General features: G+C 31.6%; 2 protein-coding genes and 1 long non-coding RNA gene across 3 annotated transcripts in view; 1 reads left to right on the top strand and 2 right to left on the bottom strand.

Moving 5' to 3' along the window:
• Nucleotides 1-264: 264 nt before the first annotated feature.
• On the bottom strand, nucleotides 265-4,277 carry LOC111635955. Its single transcript, XR_002758463.1, has 3 exons — nucleotides 4,147-4,277; nucleotides 2,874-3,943; nucleotides 265-2,799 (listed from the first exon to the last, which is right to left on the bottom strand). It is a non-coding gene; the product is annotated as an uncharacterized LOC111635955 (long non-coding RNA).
• Nucleotides 4,278-4,313: 36 nt separating this feature from the next.
• LOC111635953 (acidic phospholipase A2 PA4-like) overlaps nucleotides 4,314-23,556 on the top strand; it is a 35,688-nt gene continuing 16,445 nt past the window's right edge. Inside the window, exon 1 of the mRNA XM_023381100.1 lies at nucleotides 4,314-4,323. The gene's annotated coding sequence lies outside the window, so the exon portion shown is untranslated. The remainder of the gene's footprint in view (nucleotides 4,324-23,556) is intronic.
• On the bottom strand, nucleotides 16,173-18,776 carry LOC111635954 (phospholipase A2-like). The gene is made up of 3 exons (XM_023381101.1): nucleotides 18,514-18,776; nucleotides 16,481-16,633; nucleotides 16,173-16,417 (listed from the first exon to the last, which is right to left on the bottom strand). The coding sequence occupies exons 1-3, from the start codon at nucleotides 18,606-18,608 to the stop codon at nucleotides 16,303-16,305; spliced, it is 363 nt and encodes a 120-aa protein (XP_023236869.1). The 5' UTR covers nucleotides 18,609-18,776; the 3' UTR covers nucleotides 16,173-16,302.

The raw sequence follows: 23,556 nt of genomic DNA, 5'->3' as shown, positions 1-23,556 counted from the left end.
CTGAAACTAAAATCTTTTAATAAAAACATTTCACTTTATTTTATGATAAAATACATTTAAAAACTTAAATTTATTTGTATTATATTGTATTAATAAACAAAATTATTTACGTATTTTTCACTTATGTGGAACCTAACCCTATACCTCAGTGTAAATATGGGTTCGTTTTACGCCGATTCGATTTGCGCCGGCTTTTGTAGGAACGGAACTGCGGCGTAAACCGAGGGCTACCTGTATTTTAAATTTAAATATAATTTTTTAGATTATTGTTTTATAATTTTTTTATTATAGCTAGTTCAATGAAAAAATCGAAATTATCAGACACAGGTAGTAGCAGAGAATTTCCAATTTGGTGGACCGATAGGTACGGTATGATTAATAAGGACAGTAAAGCTATTTGCATTTTATTTTCAGGAACGGTGGTTTGTAGAACATCATCAGTAAAGCGATATTATGAAACCAACCGCAAATCTCTTTTCAATCGAAGTGAAAAAGAGCAAAAGGAGTAGGCCTATATATCACGTGTTTTCAAAAATAAAAATGAACAAGCTACGTCATTAATGAAATATATTGGAACTCAATCAAACACTACTGCTGCTAGTTATCAAGCGTCAAAAGCTATTGCTCAATACAGGAAAACTTTTAATAACGGTCATTTTTTAAAGGAAGCTTGGTTGCAATGTGCGCTCTACTTATTCGAAGATTTCGAAAATAAAGAAAAAATTATCCAGAGAATTAAAGATATACCATTAGCTAAGAATACGCTGAAAGAGAGAATTTTGGAATGGCGGAAAATGTAAGCTTTCACAAAGCTTTCAACCACAAATAGAATTGTTTAATGGAAATTTTTTTTTGTTTATTAAATTATAATTTTTTTCTCGAGAATGAAAGGAAAAGAAAAAACATAAAATAAAAAATAAAAAAGCAAAAAAGAGAAAAATACAAGAATCATAATTTATGCTAGACAATTTCAGTGTGGCACGTTAGTAATTCCATAAAGATTATTTATAAATTTATGGCACGGACAATGAAAAAGGTTCGCCATCCCTGCCCTAGACAGATCGCCCAAGTGTTGCGTTACCATAACTTAACAAACAACTCTTTAATTAAAAAAAAATGGCTATTTCTCCATTTCGCAAATTGTAGGCCTATATGTTACCTACAGTAACATATAATCATTACAATTTAACATAATCGCTGTAGAGGAAATTTCTGTAAACTTTGATGTTAGAAACAACAATGTAACGAAACGATGATGTCATCTATGTTTATATCGAAATATGTTTTAAATTATTATCATGTTACTGAACGCCGTTTAGTAAAATCGGCGTTTTATAAAAAGTTTTAATTAATTGGCATAAATTTAAACTTTTGTAATTCTGAGTAACGTTTCGAATAAAATTCATTTGTTTCCATGCAATTTTCTTCTTATAAGCATAAAATAAAGCCGTAAAACTGAATTAGCTCTATGGGAAACCCCGTGAACTTTTGACCTATCGACCCGAAAGTTTGGCTAGTACCTCATTGATAACGAGAAAGGATTAAGTTTAAAATTGAGCTTTCTAGACCCAGTAGTTTTTTCTCTACGAGCGTCTGCAGTGTCGGATGAAGAAAAATAAGAAGAAAATAAAACTTTTTGGAGATTTTTACAGTTTTTAATTACTTATATTTCGACAACTGCTTTATACAAAATCTTGAAATTTTGCGTACTAAATAAGAAAACAATTTTCCTTCGAACGACACGAGATATTCGAAATTACTATAGGTGTTTGGGGGACAGAGAAATCGGCAACTCTGATTCCTGTATATGTAGTCAGTCGGTGACTTTTTTACTTGCCAGGGACTCCTGATATCAGACACTAGATTATTGGATCAAATTTCATTTGTTATTATTAAATAAAGAACGTCCTTAATATATGTCATACTTAAGTTCCTAAAATGCATCGTGAACAAAATGGTGTACATCGAATATCAATTTCTTACTGAAATAATATATTATGTGAGAGATATGGTACATTCCTTACCAACTAAAAACAATTTATTTGGTGTACAATAATAAACTGTTTATATGGAAGTGTCGCTACTTGTTATACTTTCAACACCTAGTATAACAAGGTGACGGCCGGATGTTTGAGCGGTTAAGACTTCAGTCTACCACTCTGAGATCGAATTCGGGCTGTTGAAGAACCCAGGGCGATCTTACCTAATGTGTCAAGTCCCGTCTCATACAGTCCGGCAGCCCACATTGTGGATCTTCAGAAACTAAGGATGGGTAAGATTAAAACAGTCCTCCATAAACAAAACAAAACAAAAATTACCATTTGCCATGTTGCAAGTGTGATGAAATATACGATGAGCACGAAGATCTTTAATGATCTTAGGTAAGAGTTAGCAATACTGAAATACGAGCAAGATTTGTGCGCAGATAATTTCTTCCCATCCTAAATTTCCAGAGATTTAACAGAAAAATTCATCACAAAACGATTATTGATGCTAATGTCTAAAATTCCATTTAATCCATGCGACTTGTGATTACCAGAGCCCCTTCGGCCGCCAATTTAAAGCGTTTTAATCTTTAAAATTGGCGTTTCCACTTCCCAGGACGAGGACCCAGGAGTTGGATTTGTGGGAAGCGAGTGTTCGGGTTGTTTCGTTGTGTCGAATTACATAGAACGAGGCGCTTGACGTATAAGTGCGTAAGTGCGAGAATTCGATTAAAGGTTAAACGGTGTATATCTTCATGTACAGTGGTATTATGTCCGTGTGTGTGTGTGCGATCCAAGAACATCTTCGGCATGTCTAAAAACAGAAAAACAGTAAATTACGATACGAGAATATGATTTGTAAAAAAAATGAAACGAAAGAGTTCTTACCATCGGAGATTGCGGAAAATATTCACTTGTATGATGATGAATGGCCACGTCGTCCACTTCGAGGCAAAATTGGGAGGGAGAAGAATCTTCCTCCCGAATGTTCCTACAAAACACAAAGACAGTGAGAAAAGAAGTTGATTCATTTATTATATAAGGTCATCATTATTAGACTTTCTTCCCGAATAGTGTTATGAGAAGACCCGACCTAGCCTAACTTAACCGGAAGCTCAATCCTCATAACAGCTGTTTGGGAAAAGGGGTCGGCCGAATGGCGTCCGGTCAGTAAACGTGTCACGTCCGGGTGTCGGATGAAGAAAAATGAGAAGAAAATATAGCTTCTTGGAGATTTTTGCACTTTTTAATTACTTATATTTCGACAACTGCTTTATACAAAATCTTGAAATTTTGCTTACTAAATAAGAAAACAATTTTCCTTCGAACGACACGAGATATTCGAAATTACTATAGGTTGACAATCGGGAAGTCAAATCCGTTGTCGTCGACTGAGTGTCACTTTCGGGAGGCAAGTCCGCGGGTAATGTCCAAGGAAAGGTGTCGAGTCCGGGTGAAAAGTGTCTAATCAGGTAAGAGTGTCGCATCCGGATGAAGAAGGAAAAAATCGAAGAGGATCACCGCCTAGGCCAAGGGAACCGCAGACACCACGGTCCCGAGACTCGGGCGGCTTTCTCCTCCGATTCCACCTCGTTCCGACTTCCGCAAGGCAGTGGCGTCCCCGTGGCAGACGAAGAGGCAGAACACGACCAACCAGAAAATGTCAACTCGGACGAGCCGTCACTTTCTTCATCTTCCACAGCAAGGTCTGTGGCCGGATGACCCCCGAAGACCTTGGCCAAGTGCGACGGTGCAAGAGTGTAGCGTCGCATAATCCCGACTCCGGGAGGATGCCACGCCATGCGCACTTGGGGACGGTCTTCTTCGCCCGCTGCCTCTCGCTCGACCCTCCGCTCCTCCGATATCTCTTCGGGCGCGGTACGAGTCCTATAGACTCGTTCTGCGTCGGCGCCTTCTTCGGCCGGAACCGCCTCCAAAACTGCTCCAACGTCTTCATTCTGTAAAAAAGAAAATTTGCAATTAGTCCAGTGAAAACAAACGCTTAAAGAGAAAGGCAAAATGCTCACTGCAGCTGCCTTTTTAAATCTAAATCTTTGGAATCGAAAACGAAAACGACCAACCATCGAACGATGGGCCGAGATGTCTTCTGGCAATATTAAATAAATTCTTACGTCTAGGGTCAATATGGACTAAGACTTACCTGAAAAAATATTTAATCTTCTTTCGAAAAGTCCGCAAACAACAAAAAATAGCACACAATTCACGAGCGCAAGAAAAACACGTCCGACTCCGAGAGAAACACGATCGAACTGCGAATCGTCATGTGTGACGTATTTCGAACAAACTTAAAAGACGTGTCAACGATGTTCGAATTACGGTAAAAATTGGAATTAAAAAAATCAATTTTATTTTTTTAATGAATTAATTTATATATATTTTTTAAAATTTTGTTTCAATCATTTTCTTGTGTTCGGAATTTGATAATCAGGCTAAATTATTTTCTGCATTTACATGGTGCAGAATGTTTACCGTGGAGAGAGGTAAAAGACGATCTTCTTAAATTCTACGTCTTGAGGCTTTGACGATGTCCGAAAATTGCACGAAATTAGTTCGAATAAATACCTTTTCGTCCATTTTCGGCCATCGCATGAAATAAATCAAATTCTTAAGATTTCGATTTATTTCACTCAATATTATTTCGCTTTTCGGTAAGATTCTTCGGTCACCGTCGGGGTTGCACGTTTCGCGTATTAATTAATGCGATCATCGGCCATCTTGAAATTTTAGAACAACTTACTCTATGTCGTATATAAGGACACATATTAACTTAATCGTTAAAGAGAAAAAAATGCATTAGGGCTAATGATATTAAACGAATTAAAAATAGGCCTACTGTAGATTTATAATATACAGTGGAAAGTGAAGGATATCGCATTGTCCCAAATTTACTGTATCTCTTGAAATCAATAATCAAATATTTACGGGCTGATGTAATTCTAAACAAATGACAAAACGCATAGCTGCATAGAATACATTAGTTGCATTTGGTTATGTTCACAATTCAACTAATATTTTGAATTTTTTTTTTTGCGTGGATATTTTTAATAATAACATCAAAAATTTTAAACAAGTTAAAGATTTTCAAAGTCAATCAGACAACATTTCGATTAAATATGCTGAAAAAATACATGAAAATAACGTAATGAACACCGATGTAAAAAGCAAAACACCCTATTGTGCTATTAAACGAACTTCGTTCAGATTTGAAATTTAATTTAATAAAAGAAAAGAAATCAGTTTCTTTTAGAGAGGTTCACAATTAGCTTTGAAGACATCATATTTGAAGGCTCTGATTGAACCAAAAATTTAGCCAAAGTTGCAGGTGCAAGATCAGCTTTGTACACTTTCTCTGCTATTAATCTTTTGAAAAGTAATATGAATAATGGATCTTTACCTGAAGGAATATTTACTCCCTCAATTAGTAGCAAACAGAATATATACTGGTATTCATAAAACGTTTTAAAAAGTAATGTTTAACTATGAAAATTACACAAAATGGAAAGTACTAGCTGGAATTGTCATGATATGTGATTCAAAAATGGATAAAATGAAAATTATTAGTATATGCACTAGCACAAAGGGCAATATTGAGAAAAAAATATAAGTATGGATGTACAGTACTGTAGCCTACATAAGAATAAAATAGTTTTAAAAAATTGATATTTATGTAACTTCCAACTCTAGGTCCAAAGTAAAAATAATTAAAAAACAATTTTTTAACGAAATTCTTTGAGATAAATATTTGTGTGTGTGTGTGTGTGTGTGTGTTATTAATCATAATTTCATCGAATAATATTAGACCGAAAGATCTTTGAAGAAGTGACAAAGGTTATTGCTTTTAAAATAATTAAATGACCTCATTTTACGAGTAATCATTTTTATTAGTAATTTTATATAAATCTGAATAATACAGTATAATGAAGATAATTGTAACAATTATTAAGGATGAAAACAAATAAAGAATGCCGGGAAAGTCAGGCAACAACGTCGGAACTAATAGCGTGAAGCGCGATCTCGATGCTAATGTATACATGACATAGTCTGTATTAACTTCCTTTAAATAAATTAAAAAAATAAATTTTAAAAGCTGTAATGGAACCAAATTAGGAAAATACAACAAATGTTACAAATCAGAAAATGATTAACTCAGTTTGGCAATTAATGTCAGAAAAAATAGTTTCACAACTTTCTAATACAGTATGTAACATTTGTGATGAAACTGTTCTTCAATCGTGTAGATTTATAATATACAGTGGAAAGTGAAGGATATCGCATTGTCCCAAATTTACTGTAGGCCTATCGTTGAGCTGTTATGTTGTAATGAATTTTTCTTTTTTATTACCATTCTACGTGCAGAAGTTGTTTACTATTTCACCACAGCTCTAAAATGTGTCGATTTTTTTGCAAAAGAATGTATATTTGCTTTATACAATATCCTTTAGTCGATAGATTACAGGATATTGTATAAAGCAATTGTACATTCTTTTGCAAAAAAATCCTTATAATAGCACGATTTGCATTTTGGAATTTTCCCGTTAAATCGTTATAATCTATTCGCGAATTTAATTGTTTATTTCTTCCTTTCAGGATAAGGAACATTTATACAAATATTTAAAATTATACACATTAATGAGCTCTGTATGTGTTTTTTACATATATAAATTTGCAAGAAAGATTATTTATGACGTAACTTAAAATTTTATTTTTTATTTTTACAAATTCTGATTATATATTAAAAGTATACTATTGAAATGTGAAAGAATTCGTGACAGTCCGTTTAAATTTCGATATTAGTTTCTCTAGGTGCTCCTAAATAACGCTACTTGCGGTTGCAAATTAAAATTTTGCAAGTGATAAGTGGTAGTAATTACCATCACATTGCCAGTTATCGGACTTTCGTCTCATTTCATTTCTAGGATTTCTTCAAATTATCGTTGGGACTTATCGTTAGAAATCTATAACTTTTTACCAGCACTATTAAATTAGTACATAGCAAGTATAAAGCAAAAATTACGGACCGTTTTCTGTCCGTCTACCATAGAGTAAATATTCTTTTCTTTAAAAGTATTTGTGCGTGGCGGAGTTTTAGATTTCGAATAAAGATATTCAAAGAAATTAAATGAATATTCTTTAATTAGAATAAATGTAAAGAAGCTAATTCAAAAATAGAATGATCGGGTGCAATGGCCCACTCAGGAGGAGGAGGGGAGCCGAGTTAAACAGAAAAAAATTTTTAATGCGAATTCGATAAATTTCTGTTTATACTGTATATTGTCCATTTGGACTTTGTTTATTAATAGAACTTTTTATATTGGTGTAGTTTCTGATTAGCAAAGAGAAGAGATCTTACATTTGTTTACGCAAACGTAAGAATATACTAACTATTGTACAATACATATTGTAGCAATGTCCATGAAATTAGGTTTGTTTCAATAGATTGTTGTCAAAGTTGCATATTTATGCAACTTGAACGTTAATGAAAATCACAGAATATAATTACATTTTATTTCAAGTAAAACCTTTACTAATTAAAAGTGAGTATTTGAAGACGAGGATAAAAAATATGCACTGTTACTATTTAAACACTTAATAAAGCGAAAAAAAAATTTAATGATCTAACTGCAGTATTTCATTGTAAAATATGTTTGTTTTGTTTCTAACAACACTAAATATAAGAAGTGAAAACAAAATCTGTAGAAAACTACCGAAAAGGGGCTTTCAGTCAACATTTTCATTTTCAATGAGAAAATAGACAGATGTTCAGATGTTTTACTTAGAACATACAGTACTTACTTTATGCACATAATTGAGCTGCAATTTTCAAAAATCGTTGACCTATAAATTCCCCTGGTCTCTGTCCTTCCTTAATCTCGAGAACGGAGTTAGATAGATGAAAGTCGAGACCAGATATGGAAGGATGAGGAGCCTTCCATATCTGATCTCGAGTTATCTATATACGGAAGTCACGTTATTTCAATTCAAAAATTTTCTCCTGAACGTTAGCTCCGTTAGACCGGCATGACTCCGTTGTTAACAGGAAAAGTATGATGTACAAGAGCAAAACACGACTAAAATTGAGAGCATTGTGACGATGTTACAATAAATAGGGCCATTATTTATATAGGGCCGGATTTGATTCTGGGAACCTCAGAACGGTAGGCTGATTTGTCATTCGAAAAATATATAATTCAAATGAAAAGTTTTGAAATGTTTGTAGATTTATTAGTAATATTGGAATTGAAACCAATATCCAACTTGGTTAATTACTTCCAAGTACTGTAATTGATGTTAAACACAATTCAATTTTTTAATTGAAAGAAGTTGAACTTAATAAAAAAAATTAATATAAAGTACTAAGTTTTAACAGTTTCTACTTTACAATTATAATAATTACTTCGCCAAATTCTCCAAATATTGATAAGCGATCTTAGTCGCTCTACTTTTATTTTTTCGGATAATTTTTATAATCAAATAGGATACGTTAAAAACATATATAGATATCAATTATAAGTTTTTATAGTTTCATTGAAAATAAATAAAATAACAATATATATTAACAATGAAATACCTGAGTAACAATTATATTTCTGCAAGGAATCATGGCTTCTATAGAGAATCTTTATTGGAAATGTCTTGATTATATTCGAGAGAATTTATTTCAAATATTAACAATCTATGAATCGAAAAATGTGAATTTGAAAGCTTTATTTGCTGGATTTCGTAAGTTTATTTCTTATAATTAACGTTTTTGCTATAATATAATAATAATAGTATAATCTGTGAATGAATGTAGCTCCAACTGTATGCGAATCTTTATTGAGGTATATGGCACCGGATGTACAACCTGAGATTATTTGTTATTTTTTTAGAACTGGAACGAAAATAGTGGATCTATTTTCTTATCAACACAATATTCCATTACAAGGAATCAATGAAATTTGTGAGGTAATTTTATATTTAATTCATTAGTTTCAGAAAATTTGAACTTTTACGAGAAAACTTGTCCAGTTAAATAATCAATCTCAAAAAGTATTTGAAATAATTTTCGAGAAACCAAATATAAATATTTTAAAAATAAATAAATTAGAATTATTTTATTACACAATTGAAAATCAGTAATAAAATTTTTATGGAATGCACGCAATTAGGGTACTTTTCATGTATTATGTATTAATGTAATTGGCATAAAATTACAATTAATAACTTCCATTAGTTTTCAAATAGATTAGGCAGAAAGAAATTTCATAGATCATCACAAACAACCTTTGTAAGAAATTTACAATCCAGTAAGAAATTTAAAATACAGTACTTAAAACTACAGTATTTAGAGTACAGTATTTACTATAAAATCTTACTGGATTTACAAAGATTGTGGTGTTCTATGAAGTAGTGATATCCAGTTTGGATAAGTTATTAAGTTTGAATAAAGATTTATTTAAACCTAATCTCATTGTAATTCATTCATTTTTAATTAATTAATAAGCTTTTTTTCTTGTTAGGGAATTACAAGCATGAATTTAGCATTTTCAAGATTATCTTTTGACAATATAAACATCTTAGTAAAACATCTTCCAAATGTAATGGTTTTGAATTTGTGCCATACAACAACAACTGATTCAATATTAGAAACGATTGGAGTAACTTGTTCACTGTTAGAAAGCCTCAATTTATCTGACTGTGCAGTTACAGACAATGGTTTATATTACCTTTGTTATGAATCGGATAAAAAACAAACTAAATGCAAAAACTTGAAAGTACTGAATGTGTATAACACAGAAATCACTGCAAAAGGTTTATTCTATATGTTGAATTATCATTATCTTTGGGAAGTATACGTAGACACTAATATATTAATGCTGGCAATATATGATTTCATGTCTTGTCATTTCGATCGACAATTGAATCTCCAAAATTTATACCTAATGCCAGTAACAAATCCTTTAGATTTAGAAGATATATTAAGTCGTACCTGGCGTTTAAAATCACTTTTCTCTTATAAATCTCAACTGATCGATTCAGATCTGATAAACGTTCCGAAATTTAATCACTTGCAAAGATTATCATTAAGTGTAGAAAAAGGAGGGAAAAAACTCACATTCGAAGGAATTATTCAATTTCTATCCGTATCAGGAAAAAACCTGACAGAACTAAAGTTAAATAACTTTGAATATGTTAACTTATTTTTTATTGGCCTCCACTGTAGTAATCTCCAGTTTCTTAGTCTTTATTCGATAAGGCATCTCTATTTCAATAAAAAAGAATTTACAGAATTGGATCCACTCTTCGGTTCCTTGACGTTTCTTAATCTTTATAACCTTCGTGGAAATCCGTGGGATGATTGCTTGCTTTTATTATTTATGAATTGTCTCAAATTAAATTATTTATCATTATCATCGTCGTCATGTTTTACAGAAAACGTTATTTTTGAAATCATTCCTTTTCTAAATTCTGTTAAGAGACTTCACATTAGCAATTGTAAGAATATCAACAAAGACGTAGTGCATATGATCATCGATAATCTTCCGAATCTAAAATGCCTGTCATTAGAGTTTAAAGAAGGAATGTTATCTGCAGATGATATTAAGAAAATTAACGATAAGTTAAAATTTAATACTTCCGCAATATTTCATCATTTTAGAAATGTAAATGAAAATGAAACTTCAGAGAGAAGTGTCAATTTGGAACAAATGAAAATATTTTTCGAAACTGTTTTTTCAGAATAAAGATTTAACATTTAATTTTTATTTTCGATTTTTAGCATTGTTAATATAGTATAACTTATCTAATAACGATAAATTATCATTATTATTGTGTTTAGTTTAATCTTAGAAAAAGTTAATTTACCAGAGAACAATGGTTCTCTGTTTTCATGTGTTAATTATACATGGAAAATCTACAGGTAGATTGAAAATACGGTATTATTGTAAATGCCAAACTTGTTAAAATTTACGATAAGAGATAAACACCATAAAACAGATAGAACAGAACACCATAACCCAACAGTTCTCAACCTCCTAAGAACTAACATTTCCTTCATCTTTCTGTCACTTGATATATGAATTCCATATAGAAGTCCTATATTATATGCTAAGAGGATCGTTGTGTGAATTCAGATACTGTATTACATAACATATATGCATACATTCAATAATTTTATAATAATAAAATTAGAAGATTGGAATTTATTAAGTTTTATATCAAATTTCTTGAATTTTTATCTGACAAGAATTTAACCCATTAATTTAATTTCTTGCGTATCTTTATTACAGATTTAACAATCCTATGTAGAATGCAGTGTCTTAAATTTTTATCCCGACTTGTATCATGTGACGTGCAATCAAAGTATTTCCTATAAACCAAATCCTTATACGTATTTCCTCTAGAGCAGTGTTTCCAACCTTTTTTGTGCTATGCCCCATCTAAGCCTTTCTAAAATTCTCATGCCCCCCTAATATATACAGTGGCTATACCAGGCATGGCCAACATACGGCCTGTCTAATGAATTTATGTGGCCCGCGATTAATCTTCCAACATTAGCTACTCAAGTCCGAATAGCTCGATGAAAAATTCTGATGCCTATAAAAAAAAAAAGGTCAACAACTCATTTTCAAATTGCCCCCCTTAACAATCAAATTGCCCCACGTTGGGAAACACTGCTCTAGAGTCTAGAGCAGTGGTTCCCAAGTACTTTTTCCTGCGTACCACTTCAAGAATGAGCTCAAACTCGCGTACCCCTTAAAGCAGAAATTCATATTAATCCATAATAATATTATAAATTCGAAGGTAATTCTGTTTGTCTGTCTGTTACCTTCTCACGTCTAAACCGCTGAACAGGTTTTAATAAAATTTGGCACAGAGATAGCTTACATGTTGGAGATGGACATAGGCTACATTCTGCTGCATGAAAATTCGATATAATGCGTGCGAAGCTGTGGGTAGACAGCTAGTGATAAAGAGAATAAGTTTTTTTTTTACATTTATTACCTTTAAAATACAATTCTGATAAAAATGAAAATAGCATAAGGTTATCTTATTTTATTTTAATGTGACAAATGTGCACGATTTTCTTTGCACAACTTTGTAAAATCTGGTTGCTTTTTGGTCAGCTTCAGTCTCAAGTCATTTTCGAGTTCAAGTCGGTGACGATGTTTAGTTTTCATATTTGTCATGGCCGAAAATCCGATCTCACAGAGGTATGTTGTGCAAAATGGTAATAAATATTTTATTGCCGCTTCGCTGACATGATAAATGTCTTTTAGGTCAGCCCAAAAATTACCCAGTGATTGCTCTGCAAAACAACACTTCAGTCTGCTGTTGCATGAAATGTCTATTAATTCCTCTTGGTCAGAGATGGGAAGGTGGTCGGTGGAGTTATTCGCAAAAGGGTTATTTACCCGGTTCCATTCCGGCGATATTTCTGGGAAATAACTACGTAACTCCGCCGACAAATTTTGCAAGTGGCATTTTATGACTGATTTTACATCTTCATTTAACGACAAAGAAGTTGTTTCCAAGAAAAGTTTCAGATTCGGAAACTGGTCATATTTACATTTGTCTATCAAAGATGTCCAGAGGGATATTTTTTTAATAGTTGACTCAACTTTCTCCTGCATAGTGAATATGGTTATATCCTGGCCTTGAAGGCCCAAATTCAACTCATTCAACTTTGTGAAAATATCTGACAAGTAAGCTAATTTTTGCAGCCACAAAGGGTCAGTCAGCATCTGTTTGTACTCATCATATTTATACTCGACCAAAAATAACTCAATTTCATGTCTCAACTCAAATATTCTCGAAACAACTCTTCCTCTGGACAGCCAGAGCACTTCAGTATGTAACAACAGGGTCTCGTGCTCACTGTCAAGGTCTTTACAAATGGCTGCGAAAATTTTTGAGTTTGTGGAATGTGCCTTGATTAAGTTTACAATCTTTACAGCATTTTTAAGAGTGGTGTCTAAGCTGGTTGGAATTTTTTTTACAAACAAGTTGTAACGCACCGTTTACGAAACAAAAAGGGGTTACACAATAGTAGGGTTCAAGTACCAGGCCTGGACTTTCCAAAATAAAAATAACCAATAATTTTCACAACCACATAATAATTCACAATAAATATAAGATTTATTATCTTGACAAAAAAACAATAATGGGTTAATTGTCCCAACAGTAAGTTAAATAATTGAGCACTGGAAAAGTTGCAATAAAAATCAAAGACAATAATACTTATAATATCCAACTCAACAAAACTTTTATCTCCACCTCAAAAGAATCCTACAGAAAAAAGATACAGTTTCCTCTAATTTATCCCAGACGTTTCTACTACAGTTGTCACCTGAAAACTAACTCTGTCGTGGATGTGTCGCCTTTTATTCTACCTCGAGTGCAGCTCCGCACTGTCTTAATTTACATAAGATGTCGTTACAGGATCAGGCACCGACGCAAACTAAGTTTGCTTTTTCTTTCATGGTCACTGGTGCTTAGGAGTTTGTCCTTAACAAAAAGAACCCCAAAAAGAATATAATTAAATAAAAATAACGCCCCAAAACATAAAATAACAATCGGACATTGACTCCTTTACAAAGTGCCTCTCGATGAATTCCATAGTGGGTCCATTTTGCTTCTGGAACTTTATCTTGTATCCGCTTCACAAGTCCTGAAAAACGACCAGTCATTGCTCTGGCACCATCAGTGCATATGCCCACACATTTTGACCAATCCATTTTGTTTTCGTCTATAAAACCGTCGACAATGCGAAATACAGTATATCCTCCCCGGTGGTGCGAATCGGAAGGGCACGGCAAAACAGGAACTCTTCGTGAAACTTTCTGGGATGAACGTAACGAACGTATGGTAAAAGTTGAGCCAAATTTGATATGTCTGTGGACTCATCAAGTTGTATGGCAAAGAAATCGCTTTGTAAAATGCGTTGAATTTGGTCACTTTTCAGATTATCTGACATATCTGCAATACGACGAGAGACAGTGTTATTCGACAGGGGAATAACATCAAGTTCTCGTCCATTTTTTCTCCGAACATACATTTCACTATCTCTTTTGCTGCAGGCAGTATAAGGTTCTCCCCGATAGTGTGTGGTTTTGCTTGCTTGGCAATTAAGTAACTAACTCTAAAAGAGGCTTGCAGAGCGTTGACATTCATGTTCAAGGAGAGTTTTTCAATAGATTTTTGTCTTTGTTTGAGATCTTTTAATTTATGTTGAAAGAAGGACACAGATTGATGTTTAAAATTAGTATGTTTGGTTCCAAATGGCGACGCAGTAAAGATGGTTTTAACGAATGATTTGACAGCGTTTCTCCACAAACGACACACTGTGGCAATGGGGAATCATGGTCTCCAGACCATGTAAAACCAAACTGAATATAACTATCGTCATATTTCCTTTTTTTGAGAGACTGCTCCTTATTATCAAGGTTTCTTCTTTTTTGTGCCTGAGTACTGTTAGAGGGTGATACATCATTAGCAGGTGACTGTACAGTATTGCCTGACACCTCATCATCAGCCTTTCGGCGTCCTAACAGCCATCGTTCCATCTGAAAGACGGGGACTAATTAACTCAGTTTATGTATTTTTGTAATAAAAAACTTTACGGCCATGCCACACGATGCGTTGCGACGTCGCACCGCAATGATTTCGCCACATTAAACAGAAACCGCAAACATGTATAAAACTTAAAATAAACGGGAGTTCGTATCGGAAATTTAAATGGCCGCTTAAGTTAAAAAGTAATTTTAAAACATTATCTTACCATTTGCAAAGATATATTAGGAATTAGAAAAACACCAGGATGCGACGGTTATAAATTCAAAATTAAGATCACGTGGATTCTGTGAGACGCCCTGTGGTGGATTTTTGTGGCATTTTTTTCTGAAATTTTTCAAAAAATTAAGTTCTCCAATTTCTTCGAGCTGAGAAAAATGCAATAAATAATGTTTTTATTGCGCGCAGAGTTTACTCAGAAAGAAAAGTCAAAAAGTGCTGGCGTCTCATAGAATCTAACGCGACTTTTCGAGTAGGAAAAATTAGGCGAAAAAAACACGCTTGCGATAATCGCTATCGTCGATCGTGACCATCTTTTTCGCTATAAATTCTTTTCTTCCAATAATTTTCTTTTTTTTCAAGAAAAAGATCGATTCTAGCCCGATTTAGAAGCGACATGTCGCAACTGATTATTAAACTCAGTGAAGTATCAATATACTCTACGAGAAGTCGCATTGTCGCGCGAGAAAAATAACAGCGACAAAAATTTTCAAAATTAATTTCGCGAGCACAAATTGTGGTAATTGTACAATTTTTGTTTCTTGCGTAAGAATTTTATTTAGGTATTGTCACAAATGCATTTTTAATGAAATTTCGAGAATATTTCTAGTTATAAATAAACGAATTTGTGCATTCGACATCATGTTGTAAATTGCCGAATTTTTGATGGCCCACCCATTATTTTTTGATTGCTTCATCTCATGCATTTAAATTTTAAATCGACCGATTTTAGATTGCCGCGCGTACCCCTTCATGCAATTTCGCGTACCCCTGGGGGTACGCGTACCACTAATTGGGAACCACTGGTCTAGAGTTTTAGATGCTAGTAGCAGAACCCATACTGGTCTCTCAGCGATATTTGCTACTATCCGATATTAATATATCGGATAGTAGTCGATAGCTGGCGCTCAAATCGCTTTGCGGCGGGAAAAAGTTGTTTTATTCATTTGATTGGTATATAGATATGATTGTTCAAGTAGTTTTGAAACTTTTTTCTACGATTCTATCAAGGAAAATCTTATAAAATTAAAAAGTGCAATTACTAATATCATGTATAAAGAAAGAAATAGCATATTTTGTTTTTGGAAAAATTTAATAAGATAATAATATGAAATTACAGATTAGGATGTGGATAAACTTATATAAAATCCACATACGAAAATAAAATTATGTTTTAAATATCTCTACCTAAAACAAAGTTTATATAAAACTACTGTGTAGTATATAGACCTATCAGTGGTGTAATTGCTCCTCGCGTCTGTTAATGAATATAATAAAGCACTAAATAATGAAAAACAAAAGTAACGTTAACGAAATTTGCCATTACATATTCTCTTATAAAAATCAGGGAATAGTGGCGATATAATAACTAATCATTTTTTATTCAATGTTTGCTACAAATTAATGTTGAAAAACGTTAATAGTGAAATAATCCACGCATAAAAGATCATTCTTTTAAAGTCAGCCAGATTTATCTCAATGCTTCCATAATAAATTAAATATGCAATATATATAGATTAAATGTTTACTCTCGATGAAAATTCGGCACTTTATAGAATGGTGTATCAAATAATTGATAAATTTTTGACTTTGTTGCATCCAATTCGTATTTCACACATATAGATTCATATTGAGATAGCCTGAAAAAAAAAATTATTATTTCAAATATAAATTGAAATAAGCTGTGATTTAAATTTACTCACGCTTTTCTTATCAAGCATTTAACAATCGGATAATCCTTCATGAAACATTGCGATTTTTCCTGATTGAAATAGGTTTCTCCCATTTTATTTGAAACTACCGTATTTGCTTTGTGAAGACATTTAAAAAACTTTTCTTCACAATCACAGCTTAGTCTGAAACATTTGAAATTAATATGATAAAAATTCTCAAAGTTCATTAATCAAAATAATAATAAAATAAAGTTCTATTCAAATTTTTCTATACAGTATACTGTGTACACACAAATTATGAAACCGATTTTACTGAGTTATAACCTCGGAATCAGAAGGAAAAGAAACAAACTAATGTTCTGAAAAATCACAATATACCCATTACTTTTTTCATCAACATTCGCCATTTTGATTCATGACGTAATTTCCTAAGTGTGGTGCCCTCGACAGTTCATTAGTGTTGTTAATAAAACTTTTTGAGTTGTATTTTCAAAATCTGAAAGCCTTTTGTTTCTATTTTTTCTGGTTCAGTGGTTAAAACACTGGAGATTGGCTTTTACAATTTATAGGTATTCAGTATATTTATATGTTGGATATGCGATAATATGCATTATGTACAGGTTCATCCACATTTTTGCAAATTTTGATTTTTGAGATTGAAATGAAAACTTCATAAAAAAAATTTCTCTGGTTCCTTTTGCTAGCATAATTGTGGTGACTTGGAGTGTCTGGAATGACAGTTGCGGATTTCTTCTTGAAAAATCTGACAGCCATTTTTTACACTTGAAAACTTGTGTGGAATTTCCACAGTGGAAATTTTACATTACATGGCCAGTTGAAATGTTAACTCTAATATCAGTTGATTGAAAGCCATAATACTTGTTTACTTATCATTTCTAAACAATATTTTATAAGTACACCTCTAATTTCAGAATTAAAGATAGGCTTTATACCAAGTTTATATTGTAACATCTCATCTGTGTGTTTTGAATTCTTTACATTAACGTATTATACTTTTAGGGACATCGAATATTTTTGTAACTTTCAGAAAATCTATTGATATTTCCTTATTTTTTACAGCAAAATTGTGTTTTTCATTGCTTTTGGACACCATGTCTTTCTTTGGTTACTAAAGCCGTGGAACCATGAAGATATAATTAAACTGAAAGGGTAAAATAACTTTAATTAAAAACAAAAAAAGATAATTCATACTTTGGACAAAAATACAGTAAAGTAGTCTAAAATCGGATATCCGATATTGAGCAATAGCAAGAGTTCGATATTAGGAATCAATGAACATATGCTAAACGTTAAAAAGTACCGTTATTTTCTTGTCATTTATCAGTACCATGTTCTTATTATCTTAACAAATTTCGTTATAAGTAAATGTCTTGATGTACATACAGAAAATGTACTGTACTCTACTCAATATCTATTAATTACATAATTCGAACGTTCAAAATATTCTACATTAAAAAACTCAAAACATATTTACTTTCCTGACTGTTATATGTAACAGAGGAAAAATACGGTGCTCGATCAAAATTGACCCATCCAAGATTTTTATATTTTTGGACTCGGAACCTAAAGACATCGATAAACGCAATAAAAAAAATTCTGCATATAAGGGTGTTAGTGTATGTGGGGAGCAGGATTTCGTTCACCCACTTTGAAGTATAATAACGCCTGTGCTTTTTGTGTAAATTTTTTTAAATTTTGTGTATTAAGGGCATTAATTAATACTAATAAATTTAGGTAGTTAAAGGTTGAAGGGATGGTGAGATAGATGGGGTCGTGTCATATCTTGAGTGGAGTCATATTTAATGAGCATTTTACTCGTTATTAACATTTATAATTTTTTGTTTATAAAACTCATCTCTAGCCTTAAAATTAAGCTTTTTGCCATTTTATAATAATAATTATATAAAAACTTTTAAAATAAAATATCATAAACAAATGTCATTATACGCACTCTGGTGCCATCTGATCGCACAATGTTTCCAGGAAAGGTAAGCAACTCGTTGCTGGATTTTTTTAGTATGTTACTAAATGCTTATTCTTACTTTGGAAATATGTCCGTGTTTGTAAGCCCATATTTATCGCCAAATACTGGGATAACATCCTTGCAGAAATGATGAGTCCGACAGCATTTATCCATTTCCTCTTCTTCACCTAAATCATTAAAACTTTTCGCAATAGTTCCAGGACCACACCATTTGCTGCCTTATAAAAAAAAATGGAATTCAACTTTCAGTATTTAATAAAATAGGCTTGTTATCACTTTATAATTCTTACCTGGAAATATTTGAAATCGACTGAACTTTTTCACTCTATATAACAATGGAGAGAGACTTAGAAATTTTCCTTTACGAATGGAAGTCAGTAAAAAGTTATTACAATAATATATACGATAATTCATTTCACTTTCATTAACCATAATAACTTTATCTGGGAGATATTTCTTCAATATCCAATTGATGACATTTCTAAATGAATATTTTTTAAAATGACTTTCACTCGATTTCAATTAATAAAATAAAAAGATTCGGATTTTCTTTTTTACCTTTCTCCATAGACAAAGCAATCGAATTCCGTGGTGCTTGTGAAATTTTCATTACCAATTTCTAATATCTGAACCATTCTATTACCAGTATTTTCTAAGAAGAAAATAGCCTTAATATATGAATTATAAGTAATTGCATTCATTTTTCCGAAAATTATTACACTGATCAAAAACAGAAGAATCTTCATCCTAATTATACTTCTAAATAAAATAAAAAAACATTTCGAAAAATTAATTATATTACTAATAATTTATTTACGTTATTAATTATATACAGTCAGGTTTCAAAAAACAAATAATTAATATACCGTACTCAAAAATATGTTTTTTCTTTATATTATTTAGAATTTGATAGCCACTGTAATAAATAATATGTTTCAATTCAAAATAGTAATATATAGTCTTTAGTTAATGTCTTCATAATAGTTTACGATAAAAATTGTCGTTTCACGCTGCATATATTTAATCTATTATGCAATTGTTACTCTGGTGTCTTACTTTTCTGTTATATTTAAAGACAGCTGTATAAATACAATTTATAAGTTATAAGATTAAGATGTTTTACGATATTTTCAATAATAAATTTGTAATTTGTAGATGTGCATCTATTGAAAAAAAATATCATAAAATGGTCAAACTTTTAATTATTTATGTTTATCATAAAGTGTCAAGGGGATGAAGTCCGAGGGAAGAGATGTTCCGGTTTCGTGGAAGCTTATATTTTCCACAGCATCCTAGAGAATAACTGAAAAATTAGGTCCAGATCTATCAAAGAGTTATTACAGACACATTCTATTATATATATACATATAAAATAGATGTATTTAGCACTGTCCGTTGTCGGATAAATAACCAGAACTTTTAATATAATTTTAATGGTTATGGTTTGTTCTTATTTTTGCCCGACTAACACCGGGTATTTCTGCTAGTATATGCTATCTGTATTGTAAAAATTAATAAACTACAGTACTTCATGAAAATTGTTTTTTTTTTTTTTATCTTATCCTTTTAAATACACGGGTTTGATAAGAAGCATGCTCAAATTTTTAATTATTCATTTTCAAATATACATTTCTTTTTAAATTTCAGTGAATAGTTATGGATAGAAAACGGCGAAGAAACAGGAATTAGGCAATACTTTCTTATTATAGACAAAAAAGGTCTGTCTTAATTAACAACTCGAGAACAAGATTCATGATTGTTCTCAATCATAAATTCTTTTTATTGCTGATTATTTTCAATCAGCAATAAAAAGAATTTATGATTCGAATTTTCTATGAAGATTCGAAAACGTTTGTTTTCGAATCTTCATAGAAATAAAATTCTCATTTATTGTATGGAAACAAATAGTGAACGATATATAACAATATTTCCAAAAAAAATATGGTCTGAATAGTTTAATAAAAAAAAAAACATTTTAATATGTGCATACTTTTAATTAGGGTTTCTCATTTCCCGGTCTTTTGCTTGTCCCGGGATCCCGGGATAAAAGTGAACTGTTTCCCGGGATCCCGGGATATTCCGGGATAGAATTAATTATTTTTAAGGTATACAAAATATCTTGAAATCAAATGATATAATTATTTTCTATTTTTTAAAGTAATTTTAAAGTTCTGTAACCTCCAAAATCATATTAATAATGCTGTGTAAGGTCTATAGGCCTATAATAAAAATTACCTTTAAATAACGTAGAAATTTTCACAAATAGAAAAAAATTAATTAAAGTTTGCTGGAAACTGCATACAACAACAACAAAAAAAATGTTTTGAATTGAGTTAAAAATTAAAAAAATGAACTTCTAATTTAGAAGGTAATTTTCGTTTTTTAAATAAAATATAATACAAAATATTGCAAACTTTTATAAGATTTTAAAAAGCAAAGATGGTCAATACTCCGATAACTCACTCTAATTCTTATTTTAGTAATGAAAAGTCTTGCCACCGAGAATGCCCTTTCCGATTCAATTGATGTGATTGGAATAGTGTTTAATGCATTTAAGAGAAGACAGATATTATGTGTTTTTTCACCTGTAGCCTGGAAGATTTCGAGTTCGTTTTCGAGATTGTAGTACTTCTTTCGCTCTCTAGTATTCTTGATTTGTCTACCTTGGCTGCTTTAATAGCGGCATCAAGCTTAGAGCTCGATAATTCGGCAATTCATTTGGCTTTAATAATCAGGTTTATGAAGAAAAACTTCATACTTGCAGACTTTGTACTCGTTTGTATCCTTGCCCAATTTGCACAATCTGGCGTCAGGCATTTATTGAAGCTACTGGGCATGGTTAAAACTCAAGACAGCGTAAGCACAATTATTCCAGATATTACAGGTTCCGACAAGTAAAGAATTTTTATAGTCCTGCCACAAATAAGCTATATATTGATTATTGACCATTTGTGACATGCTATAACGAGCAAAAATTAAAAAAAAACTAATAGGTAGGTTTAAAATTAATAAATACAAATGTATTCTGACAGTGAATGAGTTAATTAAGCTTTATATTTGCAAAATTCCTCAATCTTAACACAAAATAAGAAAAAGGTGAATTTTTAAGAAATTTGCGGGATTTCCCGGGATATTTCCCGGGTTAAAAAAACGGGATTCCGGGATCCCGGAATCCCGTTTGAGAAACCCTACTTTTAATACATTATTAACTTACTATCAAACTTATTTTGTTTAATATTGTACAGAAAGTCCTCACTTATCACCGTAGAGGAAAGATACAAATAGGCCTACATTTGTAATCATTTACAATTATTGTTATTAAATTCTCTTTATAAATAATATATTAAAATTAATTTAATGAGGTGAAAAATAAATCCTAGAGGTTGCAAACGCGATTCAATTAGAAAATTATTAACCGTATTATATCATATTTATATCATTTAGCCCATGATAAAATCCTTAGCCGTTAGAAGAGTTGTATGAAAATTTTCATTTATTCCTACGAAATATACCATACCAATTTTTTTCAATATTATATTAATGTTTTTGCCGAAAACAATAACTTTTTATTTAAAAAAAAGTGTATATATTTTCTCAAAGTATATATATTTTCTCCTTTTATATTTTTCATTAAATTTCTTAAAAAGTTATATTCCGTAAAAATATGTTTCAGTTTTCTCTTTATAACAATTTTGTTTTATCGAAAGTATCAAAATTTTGATTCGCTTGAGATGTGTTTGCAATTCGTTAATATAAGTATAAAATTTTATTGATAAACTTTATTATATAATAACTTTTTGTACATAATTAATCACTGTACTGAATTTCGAATTTCTTAAAATTAAATAATCAATAAATTTTACTATTCCAGCAATCTTCACCTTACCAATATAAATACCTTCACCATAATCATATAGTCTACTGTATAAAAAACCATTGGGAATAAATGTAAAGAAACTAATAATTCAGCTGCGACTAAATAAAAGTTCAGTATTCATTGGAAATAAATTAATTTTTTAAATAAAAATTGTAATTGATGTGGCTACAGTGATTTTTAAATATTGCATATACTGAAAGACAGAAGTTTACACAAACACGAGAATTATTTAGAATATTTCATATAATCAAGCAAAGCTTAACCCAAGACTTCAATAATTTATTTAAATATTTATTCCATTCAAAGTGATCCTAATTATCGAATTTCCATGAAATTTTCAGACAGTTAATTATATCTACTGTCCAACACCCATTTGTAGGCAACTTTCCAGTCCAAAGCGAGAGGATCTCTCGGTTTATCTCAACAAAATATACAATATATACAATACTGTTCGATTTCATTAGTTAATTAAACATTTTTCTGGAAGATGTTACACAGGCTGTTTAAAACGAACAAAAACAAAACTATCAAAGATTCTTTATGTAATGCAAGAGAAGTAAAAATACAAATCTATTCAGGATTAACATTTTTCACTCTATTGTTTTTTAACTCGAAGTTTTTCCCTGCCCCTTGGAGCTTCGAGTTGAAGAAGTTTTGCTGTATATAATATTTTATATAATTCAAATTTTAAAAATATGTATAAAACTGTTCAATTTACACACACACACACACACACACACACTTTTTTTCTATTTGTAAATATGCCCATCAGTGACCGAGTAGATAAAAACCATCGAGCACTGAAAGTTGGTCGCGAGTTCGGCTCTGACCAACGGCTGGCCACGTGGAATTTTTCGGGTTTTCTTCGCGTGTCTAACTCCTAAATAGGGCCAACTTTCAATAGAAAGTCCTCTCGAGAGACACCCCCCCTAGGAAAATCACCCATGTGTTGCGTTGCTTTATTCCATCAATCCAATCCTATTTGAGAATATGTCAATCATTTTCTCATGCAAAACTTAGTGAGAGAAACTCAATCACATACTGGTTGAATATAAATTTCTTCAATCTCTCAGTAGATCAATCCTCATATATGAATATTATCTATCAGGGACTTTCAGATATCGAGCGAGACCCCAGCCACTTTCCTTTTAGACATTTACATTATATTAAATAAAGTAAATATCGTTGAAAAATTCCATTATTTTTTAAAATAATAAAATTTGA

The sequence above is a fragment of the Centruroides sculpturatus genome, unplaced genomic scaffold, assembly GCF_000671375.1.
Source record: "Centruroides sculpturatus isolate CEXI.00-Female unplaced genomic scaffold, Cexi_2.0 scaffold954, whole genome shotgun sequence".
NCBI lineage: Eukaryota > Metazoa > Arthropoda > Arachnida > Scorpiones > Buthidae > Centruroides > Centruroides sculpturatus.
Note: the sequence above shows the minus strand (reverse complement) of the source record. Positions and strands in the feature narration are given on the sequence as shown.

Bases quoted from the DNA above. Each gene is read 5' to 3' on its own strand.
- LOC111635954 (XM_023381101.1), bottom strand. From the start codon at position 18,608: ATGGATAAATGCTGTCGGACTCATCATTTCTGCAAGGATGTTATCCCA. The intron at 16,634-18,513 runs GTAAGAATAAGC...CAAATGTTTCAG, and splicing joins AACACGGACATATTTCCAAA to ACTAAGCTGTGATTGTGAAG. The intron at 16,418-16,480 runs GTGAGTAAATTT...TTTTTTTTTCAG, and splicing joins AAATGCTTGATAAGAAAAGC to GCTATCTCAATATGAATCTA.